The sequence below is a fragment of the Struthio camelus genome, chromosome 30, assembly GCF_040807025.1.
Source record: "Struthio camelus isolate bStrCam1 chromosome 30, bStrCam1.hap1, whole genome shotgun sequence".
In the NCBI taxonomy this organism is placed as follows: domain Eukaryota; kingdom Metazoa; phylum Chordata; class Aves; order Struthioniformes; family Struthionidae; genus Struthio; species Struthio camelus.
This window is the reverse complement of record NC_090971.1, coordinates 4,663,874-4,675,618: the sequence shown is the minus strand read 5'-3', so window position 1 is coordinate 4,675,618 and position 11,745 is coordinate 4,663,874. Positions and strand designations below refer to the sequence as shown.

At 50.4% G+C, this 11,745-nt stretch overlaps 1 protein-coding gene across 1 annotated transcript in view; it reads left to right on the top strand.

Moving 5' to 3' along the window:
- The first annotated feature begins 147 nt into the window (after positions 1-147).
- Positions 148-11,745, top strand: part of INTS3 (integrator complex subunit 3) — a 48,678-nt gene continuing 37,080 nt past the window's right edge. Inside the window, exons 1-3 of the mRNA XM_068922133.1 lie at positions 148-669; positions 5,542-5,625; positions 6,912-6,995. Of these exons, the coding sequence (XP_068778234.1) occupies positions 574-669; positions 5,542-5,625; positions 6,912-6,995 (264 nt within the window). The 5' untranslated portion in view covers positions 148-573. The remainder of the gene's footprint in view (positions 670-5,541; positions 5,626-6,911; positions 6,996-11,745) is intronic.

The following is an 11,745-nucleotide window of genomic DNA, read 5'->3' as shown; positions in this document are numbered from 1 at the left end:
GACCCCCCGGCCCGCCCGCGCCGCAGCCCCCGGCCCCCCCCGCGCCGGGGGGCCTGTCAGCCCCGGGCCCCCCGCCGCCACAGCCCCCCCCGCCCCCCGGCCCGGTCCCTCCGTAGGGCCCCCAGAGCCCCCCCCCGCACAGGCCGCGGCCCGCCCCAGTCAAAGAGCAGCCCCTCCGCCCCCTGCCCAGCCGAGGCAGGCCTCCCCCTCCAGCCCCTCAGCGCCCCCCCCCTTTTCCGCTGTTTATCCCCCCCCCCAGAACCCCCCATCTCCTCCAGCAGCCCCCCCGCGCTGGGGTGAAGCCCCTGAGGAGCAGGCGGGGCTGCCTTGTCCCCCCCCCCCCGGCCCTATCTCTTCCCCTTCCCCCCCACCCCCCGGCAGGAGCTGGGGGTGCCCCAGGGGTGAGAGGAGGGGGGTTTCCCATAAAGCCGCCCCCCCCCCCCCAGTCCTCCTGCGAGGAAGAGCTGGGTAGGGGGGATTGCCAAGCCTGCAAAGAGGGCGAAAGGGGGGGGCTCCCCTCAGGCCAAGCCCCCCCGGCTCGGGGCTGTCCTGCCCCCTGCCCCCCACCCAGCCATGGAGATGCAGAAGGGGAAGGGGGGAGCAGCAGGAGGAGGAGGAGGGAAGTTGCTGGTCTCCACTCTTCTGGATGCCAAGGATGAGTTGGAGGAGGTAGGTGCAGGGGGCTCGGGGGGGGGGGAGGCTCTGGGGGGGGGTCAGGGGTTGGCAGGACACAGCCGTGCTCGGGGGCGCAGGGAAGGCAGGGTGGGCCCGTCCCCCCGGTGTGCGGGGCCGGCTGCCCCCCTCGGCCCTCCCTGCGGGAGGGAGCCCGCCGCCAGCGCTTCGCAGAGCTGGCGAGGTCTGTGCGCGCGTGTGTGAGGCTCCCTGGACCTGGTGCCGTGGTGCAGGGGGACGCTGACGGCATCTTGACTTGCCTCTTGTGCGCGTTGGCCGCCAGTTCGTCCTTGCAGCCTGGGTCTCTCTGCCTGCCTTGTCGTGCCTGCGCTTGGGTAGAGCGGAGGTGCGGACGCGTGCAACCTGTACCTGAAACAGGACTGTGGAACAGGACTGTGGAACTTGCCTCATGCTCAAGCGCTGACAGCATTCATCTTTCTCGTAGCTGGAAAACTTTTTTGCCTGCTAGCCGTTGGTATTCACCATCGGGATTTCTCAGGCCTCACAGGCCCCAAGTTATAAAACCATACAGCTGCGTTCTCCTAGTTCCCAATGAGCTCTTCTCCCTGTGCCAAGGAAAGAGAGCTTGTTCGGTAGCAGGTGGGGAGGGCTGGATCTCCCCAGGACAATTGGGATCTGTTCTTGGTGCTGAGGAACCGTGGAAAAGAGTTAGCAGGGGCCTGGGGAGCTCCCTGAGTGCGGGCGCATCGCTTGGTCTCCCCGGGCTGTTCTGTGACACGGATTTACACCTGTCTCGCAGGGTGAGTTAATAAAGTGACCAAGGATCTTGTAAAAGAAGCTGTTGCAGGGCAAGCTTCCCTTGTGCCACGGGGAGCAGCTGGGCTCTCCTGAGCTCCTAGACTTGTGGGAGAAACTGATTATTTACTGTGTGATGGAAACAGATGTATTTGGAGCTTTTGAAACGGTGCAGACAAAAAATCGTGCTGGATTTCAATTATAGAAGAAAAACAGGATGGTAACTGGAATAACTAGGTCTCAAGGTCTGGAAGCTGTCCTTTGCCATTTGGAGTGTATTTATATGCCTTCAAAGCGCTCAGCGGTCCCCGTGTGTGTTTTGGGTCCTGTCCAGGTCTGAACAGAACGTTCCAAACTTCGGCCCCGCGTAACTCCGTGCGCCTGGCACAGCCGAGAGCTTCGCCTGGGCTCGAACGCTGGCCTAGGACTTCCGAAGTGGATCTTCTGGGATATGCGTAGCGCTAACAAGTAGCGTTCTGTGGGGTTTTCCTCTGAGGACAGCAGATCTGTTCAGCTACGAAATCTGACAGGTCTAGGAAGGAGTTGCCGTGACTCGGCAAGAAAGATGGAGCGATGGGCTGGTGAAATGACTTGTCTGGCCAAGGTCATAAACTCAAGTATCAGTGTGAGAAAACTTTCAGGGAGAAACTAATTTCTGTTATTTAGTAGGCGTTCCTTCCCTGCCCCTTTCTTAAATGGCTAAAATATTGGAAAGCAATACCATCAGCAAAAAGTCCGGTCAGGTTGAAGAAAGTAGTTTAAAGTAGTTTCAGGTATTAATTATACTCCTGAGTGTTGTATGCGCTGGTGGATTTACTGGAACCTGGTTTCAGGTTCCTTGCTCACTTGTTTGTGTAAGACTCACAAACAGGAAATAGCCTGTACACAGGAAAAACTGCATGTGTTCATTGTGCATTAAGTTACTGAAGTAACCAGGCTGCCACGCTCAGAAAAAACTCCTCTGGTCTTTTCCTCGAGCAGTGGTTCGAGTTGCTTGTAACAATAGGCTGAACACGTCTGTTTTGGGGGAGAAAGATGGGACTGGAAGGACTGGATCTCATCAAAACATATCTCATACCAGGTGTTAAGCTAAAAGAAAAACAAGTGTCATCTGGGTCTGCTGTGGGCTTAGATAGAGGCAACGGAGCTTGTTACTGGAATGTGAACTGTTTGCTCTGAAGTAGACATACTGTTTTCGAATAAATTGCATACCTTGCAGTAGTGAGTCTGTGCCTCTCCCGTTTATCCCAAGAAGGGAATACCAAAAACTGATCTAGTAGGTCTCAGGGCAAGTGATGATGAACTTCCTTGCAAAGCTCTTCTGGTGGTTAATTGGCTGCATTGTCTGCCAACAAGTTGTCTTATTTCTCACTGGAACTTTTCTAACTCTGTTTTTCAGTTGCTGGGTCTTGTCCTCCCTTTCAAATAATTCATCTGCCTTAGATTTGTGATTTTCATGGATTTTGCCCCGTTGCTCTTTAATAATGCTATTGCTCTATCTTGAACAAAGCCGATTCTACAAAGGCATTATCTCTGCATTACTGACCAGTACATCTTCTTTCATATTGCCTGGAGTGGAGAACTGCTGACCCCTTTCTCAATAGCTTCTTCGCCTCAGCCCCTTTGATATGTAAAGGAGTCACTAATCAGTTCCATAATCAGCATGATGTGTTTGCATTTTAATCAAGAAGTGACTCTGTAGAAATAACCTTCTAGTAACCTGCGTATTGCCTGTCTCAGACTACATTTGATGCTTTTCCCTGATGCAAACGGGTCACTCCTCCATTAACTGTAGGCACCAAGGAAGCTCCAGAAAAGTGAGACGGAATCTCAGCCTCGTTTTACGGGCAGCGGGTGACCCTCCAGTCATTGCAGAGGCAGAAATGTTCCAGCCAGGTCTGCAGCTCTTGGGTGGCGTTTGTGGCACAGGCAAAGAAGGACTGAACAGCCGACAGGGCCCATCTCCCTTGCAAGGCAATGTACCTGTTTATGGAAGAGTTAAATTTAGACCAACGTCTGGCTATGTAAGTTGTAGTGTGAGAATAAGACCCAAGAATTAAAGGAGCCCTGCAGTGTCAGTTTTGCAGTCCAGTTGCTCTTGCACTGACAGACTGGGAGCCCTGCTTTTCGCCTGTTTGCAGGCTCTCAGGTGTCATCGCTGCTTCAAGAGCCCGTGATAAGCCTGTGTATCCATACTGTGCTTCCGTCACTGTCCATAAGATCACACGGGAAGGTAGGACAGGATGCGGCATTCCCAGGTACTTGCGGCGCTTAATGGCTCAGAGTCACTCCACTCCTGCTCATGCTCCCCCAGCACCAGCGTTAGTCACGAGGTAACGCTGGTGCCCTGCCCTCGTACAGAAGTAGCCGTTTCTGAGTGTGGCTGCCCGTTCCTTATATGAGAGGTAGGTGACGGGTAATACGCCCTCGCCTGAGCTAAACCTGCCTTGCTCAGCATGATCCTGGAGTGCGTGTTTCTGTCGGCACAGGCTCAGACCACAGCTTTTATACAGAATGGGCAGCTAACCCCTCCTGTCTCCCCCATGTTCTCCCAACCAGCGCTTGTGGGAGCTGGACCCATCTTCCTCCCATACAGAGAACCTCGTGGGAGTCATTAATGAGGGGCTCAGCATGTGCTGTAGGATGTAGGAGAGGGCCTACTGCTCCTGTGTTGGGCTAGTCAGAAATACTAGTCAGGTACAACAACATATTGTGTCTGGGTGAAGATCTGGTGTTCACCGCTGAAACAGTCAAAGATGCCAGTGGATCTTATTGGAGAATGAATTTGCAAAAATCTAATTAAAAAAAAAAATCTCTGGTTTCTCTCAAGCTGAAGGGAGGCTTTGGCCATTTGCTTCCCCAGTTTTTCACTCCCATGCTCTTGTAACTTAGCTAAATGACAGAAGTGATCCCTGCAATGGGGCCTTGAAATTCCTGGTGGAAGACTTCTGCAAGCAGCTGGATGTTGTGACTGGTTGACTGACAGTATGATCACAATTTGCATGTCAAAACTGAGTGTCCTACTGTAGAAAAGCCTCCAGAAACAGGCAGTGTGCCACTGTGGCAGGACAGGGCTTTGCTGCTAGAAGAACTTATACTTGTACCCTGGGGACTAGGAGCGCTAACATGACCCTTCAGACACGTGCGTCCTGGGGGATTAATTAGTCAAATTCTGATATTCAAAGTTGTGAAGGTTTTGTTTGTTCAGATTATGTTTTACCATGTGTGAGTTTTGACTTCATGGCTCTTTCGTTATTTCATTACTAGGGCTACTTGCATGAAAACATCTGCTCCTGCTGTTTATTCTCAGCCAGAAGTTGCTTAGATGTTAAGTAACCAGGACAAAAGGCTTCCAGGCTGCTACCCCACGTTCCCACATGAATGGAAGCGATGGGTCTTGCGGAGAACCTCGGAGCTGCTGAATCACAGCAAGCTCTATCTAGCTTGCCTGTCATGGGGGAAGGACACAATTCTGTGGCTCCTGCTCAGGGAGAGCTCATCAGCTTGGAGTGCAGCTCTCCTCTCAAAATGAGGACTGACAACCCTGTTTCAAATCAGCCTCTGTACAAATGCGTCTTGGCCTCGTATCTAAGTGACATCAATATTAGTATCACAGAATAATACCGTACTTATTTTTTGGCTCTTCAAGCAGTGTCAGCAGAGCATTTAAAACCCAAACCTGTGAATAAACAAACGTTTATGAGGGAGCAGCTTCTCCAGCTGGCAGGAGGTTTCTGGGGGTTTGACACGAGCTGAGAATGCCTCTTGCATCACTGGCTTTTTCCTGTCTGTTTAGGTGTTTGTGTGGGATGTTGTTACTGCCTTCCTTGTAACTTCTTTGCTAACCAGTTTAGGGCTCTTCTATCACTCTTTCTTTGTCAGCAAGAATAAATTGGGGCAAGATTTTCAGAACTGCTGAGTTATTTCAGGGTTATTAGCTATTGCTCAAACAGGCAAGGCTCCAAAGGAGCTTTGTTCTTCCACAGCAGGTATCCAGTACATCTGGAAAACTAAGCTCCCAAATTGGATCTCTGGCTCAAAGAATCCTGTGCTGTGTTTTGTGTCTGAGAGGATGTGCTTCAAATTTGTGATCTTGGTTTTTGTCCGTTTCAGAGACTAGAAAGATGCGTGGGCATCGTGACTTCGCTGACCAACGGGCTGTCGGAAAGGGAAGCTAATGATGCCCTGAATGCTCATGTAAGTGTCTTCTCCTTGAGAAACGAGAAATCTTGACTGGACGAAGTAATTCATGGCATCCTGTACCTGCACAGATCTCTCTCTGAGACAGCAGGCACGTAAGCTATTAACAAGGCACAAAGAACAGGCAGGTATTAAGAGGCTGGGGAATGGAGCCTGCTGTGTTCTCACTGTTCTGAACCTGCCAAGGATTCCCAGAGCTATTACCATTAAAAGACAAAACACCACCACAGCTTTAATCCTTGTATAGTAACGTATTTGGAAACCAACCTGCAGTGCAGTTTCTTGCTGAAATCCAGCTGAATGTGTCTCTTTCCCATTGCGTGAGTACTTTGTGAAGGGGGGGCAGTGCACGCACATGTGCGTGCACGTACACATGAATCTTTGTCACTGTGCACGTGCTTCTGATGTTTTCAGAACGTATGTGCATTTCTCATATGTTTTTGTACTCTTGCACTGCTCAGCTTAACTTTTTCTTGGCCTCCAAACAGCCAGGCTCCAGACCACTGGAAAGGGCAGGTTCACTCTTTCTGTTGAGGGATGCAGCATTTATTTCTAACTCTGCAAAGTCTTAAAATACTTGCCAGCAAGCTGCTGACGTTACCGTATAAGGAAAGCTATCGGGTGACATCTTAATGGGCTCTCAGGCATGTTGCATTTTTACTCCCCAGAACACCTTGGGCCGTTGGAATCAGTGGTACAAGTTGCCTTTCCCTTAATGGGAAAGGAAGGCAACGCAGGCTGGATTTCAAGGCTCTGAAGCTTGTGAAATCCTTTCCCACTGGATGAACAGCTTGTAGAAAAATCTATAACAATCCTAACGTGCGCTGGGTATAGCGCAGGGCCTGGGCAGGCCCCACAGCAGGAGGAGTGGGCTCAGAGGTTCTGCTGGTGTTCTTGATCGACTTGTTTGGAGTTTTGATGCTCACGAGTAACTAAGTATCCTGAAGTCACGCAACTGGAATCCCTAGAATGCTCTCTGTCACATTGGAAGATTGGCATTTCTCAAATTGTGTCTTTTAAATACAAAGTATTTGCCAACCAATCCCTGTGAGAGGTTTGCAGCAACATGGATTTTGCAAAAGGATAAAAGTGTTAGGGAGACCCTCTACATTTTCTGTATCTGCTTGTGATGCTGTTGTGAGTTCCCCTTGGGTTGCCATTAGCTCCATTAACCATCCGTTTTGTAGACTCAAGGAGGGTTTCCCTCTCTAGATGTTTTATTGACCTTCCTCTAACATCATATCTCATGTGCTCATGGGTGGTACTTGCTTTCTCTTGCTCAGATATGTAAAGGAACCCCCCAACATGAAGAGATTTGCCTGGGTCTTTTCACTCTGGTCTTGACTGAACCTGCCCAGGCACAGAAGGTAAGGCGCACGTGCTCCTGTCAGTGAGTGCTGAAGGTTTGTTTCGCAAGACATTTTGCTCTCCAGGAAACCCTGGGATTTGGAGAGATGCTTCTAAATGAAGAAGCTTTTCAGTCTCATGCAGGCATTGAAAGCTGCCTGGCTGGAATCCGCAGTGCTCTAAGCAATGTTTATTGTAGCAGGACGATGACTTTGCTTGTACCATTTCTGTTTTGGTTATGTCCACGTGGCACAGGCACTGCAGCAGCTGCTGCTCAAGGGAACGCAGATACTACCACCAGAGAGTGGAACTTGGCTGGATTCTTTCACAGCCCTAAAATTAGTTGTTTTTCATTAGGGGAGGTAAATGCTGATTCCTAAAGAAACTGTAAGGCATTTCCCAGTTTCTGCCTTGGTCTTTGGAGGCCCAGAATGGACTTGCATGCTGAGGGCCAGATGTACATGCCTACAGAAATAATCATTTAGACCCTAGAGAAGAAACATATCCAATTCCTAAACAAAATTGCATTTTGCAGTTCACCTCTATTAACTTTGCAGGCTGGATCTAATTTTTAAATATCTCTTTTTAATGATGCTGTAAACTGTGATTTTAAAACAATAGTTATTCACCTACGTGAAGATGAATGTTTTGTATTCTAAAAATCTTGGATATGGGTTTGGCACTGGTGCTACAAACAATGTGGAGCTTGGGAAGGGAATTGAAAATGTTTTGTTTTAGAAACCAGGCCCATTTGTGGCAGCTAAAAGGGAAAACAAAAGCACTCTTGGAAGGACTATGCATGGAGAGTGATAAGGGAGGGGTGGTCCTTGTTTGGATGCATTTCAGTAGACAAGCATTGGGTAGAATTTAAAAGGATTGAAGTGGACTCTCTTGAAGCGGGAACTGGCAGCCAGGGTGGGCTGCGAGTGTGGCTGAGTGGCATGCTATTAGGGATGTGCTGTAAATCCTGGCGCTGCGTTGGGCTGAAGGTGACTCATGCAATATTCTCTCTTGATTTAATCACTGCTATGAGGGCAGAGCTCTCTCCACCAAAGCAATAGATCCGCATTAACTCCCAGAACTCATAGCTGTCTTGGCATTGCTAGATGGGACGGTCCTTGTCAATGAAGTTACAGTTCTGTTCCCCAGAAATCTCATCTTAAAAACAGAACACACTTCTCCTGTAGGTCTTTACACCTGACTGTTTACTGTGCTGGTGCAAGTCAGTTTTCTCTTCAGCTGCGTGGCTGTGTTTTGTTCTGTCTCTCTGTTGGCTCAAGGCCTTCCCAAACCCTGTTCAGAGTCCCCAGCCCTGCTGTCGTCAGACTCTGGCCTGATACTGCTTTGTGCGCTAAGTGCCCTTTAGCGTTGCTCTAGGAAACCCAGGCAGGTTGAATCTGGATGTGGCTTAGAGCACTGATGAACACCTCTTTATTTCCAAGAGACTGCAGCACAGTGAAGAAGTCAAAGAATATTTCTTATTGCCGTATAGCAGCACCCTACAGGATGGTCTGTCTAAAGGGTTAAATTGCTCCATGTGGAATGAAAGGCTCTTCTCTCCTCTAGGATGTGGTGGACCACAGCTGGGACGCAGTGAGGAATATTCAAACCCCATTAACTGTGCACAGGTAGCAAAAGACTCACAGGACAGAGGCCTCCTTGCCACGGAAGCCGAGGTTGAGAGGTCCCAGCAGGCTCCAGCCTTCAATCTGCACAGCGCTCTCTGGCCATCCTACTGCGAGGGGCCAAGCTAAACCTGCCCAACACATTCTCCCTTCTGTAACATCCTCTGGCAAGTGGACCGAGGGGGCAAATGGTCTGGCTCCCCTGAGGCTGAGCTGCTGACAAGCACTGACGCTATCTCTCAGAGATGGCAGGCTGAGGGCATGCTTGCTGCTCATGGCCATGTTAATTAGACATGGCTGGTCTTCCTGCTCTTGTCAGATCTGCTCTTAGGAGCACGTTACTTTTCTTAGGGAGTAATTGGATCTGCCTGTCTGCTGGCCTCTGATGTCATCTGTTGTTGCCACCTGCCCTGTATCCAGACATCAGGGACAGGAAGCCAGTCAGTGATTTTCTGCCAGACTTTAGGGGTGAGTTACTCCTTCCCTTTGCTTCCCTGCCTGTGGAGAGGGTTAACACTTGACCGACTGATAAGGGACCTTGTGAAACGCTTCAGAGAGCCTTGAAAACATCACACAAAGGACAGAGCTCTGTTCATCCACCAGCGAGTAATCCGCAGCCCTAGAGTGGTCAGCAGTAGGGGTTCCCACCTCTGGTCACCGGTGAAGATGCACAACCTCTGCCTGGCTGGCCATCAGCACAGCAGCGTCACGTCAGGGAACGTCCGACTCTGAGGTCGGTCTGCAAGCAGACCGTGGTGGTGTGTGCCAGCAGCACGCTCTGAATTGAGCATACCCACAAGGGCTTTGCTCTCCTCCTTGAGCCTGTCATTTTGCAAAGAGCTGGATATTGCAGCTGGCTGGGTTTGCCTTTGAGAGTACTCTTGTGCTTGTTGCCTTAGGAGCTGAGTGGGGGTGTGCAGCCTGTGCTCGGGTCCCCCAGCATGCCAGCAGAGGCATCTCAAGCCATCTGCTTGGTCATCTTGTCTTTCTTCGGTGGATGTCTGTGCTCCACATGCTGAGCCAGCACCTCTCGCACCGTGGCCTTGCTGTCCCCCAGCCGCATGGCTGAGACAAGTACTCAGGTGGGAGGTGGAGGCACTCGGTTTCCTTTTCCTCCAGGAGGGCTTGTTTAAAACGCAGCTCCTTCCCTTTCCCCACTTTAGGAGAGGGGCTTTGAGCTGCCCCTAGCACCTTGCTGGCTGATGAAAGAAATCCTAGCGCAGCCCTCCCCTTGCAGATGGAGGATGCTGGTCTCCTCCTCCCCTTTTGTTGCCTTGACTCTCCAGCCAGGAGAAATTAGCTGGCCTAAACTTGTCCAGCTGTGAGGAGGGACACTTGACCGTGTTCAAATATCAAAGTGACAGCAACTGATCTGTCAGATCTCCCTCCTCCGCCCAGCACCTCTCACTTTAATTAACACTCTGCTCTGGGATCAGAGTGCATGGAGCCCTCCCCGCAGATGAGCGCAACGGCTTCTAGCGTGTGCCTCTTCTGCCCTGGTGCTGGCGGGAGGGGGCCTTGCTCCTCCACTTGATCGCTGTTTTTTTTTTTTCTTTTTTTTTTCCCCTCCTCTTCCCTCATTTAAAGCGAACATTTATCATTTGTTCCTTCCTGTTAATTAAACGGCCTGTGTGAGTGGTGGCTCCAATCTGCCAAGAGCAGGGAGGAGACGATGGATTGTTTGCAGCCTTGGCAATAATCAAGAAATTCAGGTTCTCTCCCCACCCCCTCACCACTGGAGCCCTGGAGATTTTCTCAGAGCACCTTTCTTTCTTGGAATTATCGCTACCCTCCTTGTGCCGGAGGGGGTTAGGTAGGGGTCCAGTTTGACCCGTCTGGGCAACTAGTTAGTGACACATGATACTTCAGTGACACTGACAAAATGGGGTTTGTTCTCTTCTGCCCAGCTGTGCTTTGGGCCAAGCATCGGCAGCGTCTGACGTGTGGTTTGAGTTCTGGCTTTCTGCAGTGTTTGTTTCTTGGATTTGAGGAAGCGTGCAGTAAGCAGGGTGAAGAGCTGCCAAACTTCTCTTAGGTAATAGGATTAGGGTGTCCTTCCTCCTACCAAAAGCTTCCCAAAAGTGAACCAAAAGCTAAATCCCTCAGTGTCTCTTCTAGCTGTTTGTTCCACCCCTTCTCCTGAGGATTTGGCTAGTAACAGTCAGAATTGGCACAGCCGGTTGGGAGCTAACCCAGGCTCTCAGGGCCATGTCACAGAATCTCTTTGTGGCTTTAGATGCAGATGTGGACATGGCACACCTTGCATGTGTGAGGGAGAAAACCAAACCACAAACAAAAAAAAAAAACCCAAACCACAGATGTTCCACCCAGAAAAGCATGAATTCTTTGAATGCAGAAGAAGCTACTGACCACCAAGAAAAGTCACTCAGATGAAGCATGTTCATCTTGTTGCTGCTCCTCAGGGTGCACCTAGCTCTGAGGGGAAATGCCAGGGCAATGGATGGTAGTCCTGACTCTGTAATCAAGCGCAGGAGGAGGTATGACCCAAGCAGATTAGGGACCTGATGACACCAGCGTTTTCCAAAAGATGAAGTAAAGCTGCATCTGAGTCTGGGCAGACCACCATGGGAATTAGCAACCAGGATGCTCCCTGGTGTCCTGTGTCCTGGACCAGCTGGTCTCATGTGCCTTCCCATCATGGTGATACATGTGTGCTGGTGCAGTGGAGGGAGGTGTTGCATGTGCTCAGCTCTCATTAGAGGCTCGCATGCCAGGCTACGTAACAGTCTGTGTGGAGGCTTGGGGTCTGGCTCTGCTTTGTGGGTGCTCATTTAACATTTTGTAAGCAGTAAGAGACCCACAAAACTCTACACCTGTTGGTTTCTGCTTTTTTTTTTTTTTTTAAACCCAATGCTACATGAAAAGGGGAGGGAAGAGAGCCTGAGCACAGCGAGTCTAATCAAAGAGATCTTTTGAGGCCTCGTTAACTCTCCAAAGGAGGATGCAGAGACCAGACCCCTGCTCTCTGGACTATCATGACATTTAACGGCAGGAATTAACATTCATGCAGAACCACTTAACAAATTACTTCCTAATCACCCCCCACCCCCTGCTGCCATGACCAGAGGGGAAGGGAGAGTCAGCACCTTTGCTCTCTGGCCAGCGTTTTTCCTGGCAGACAGAA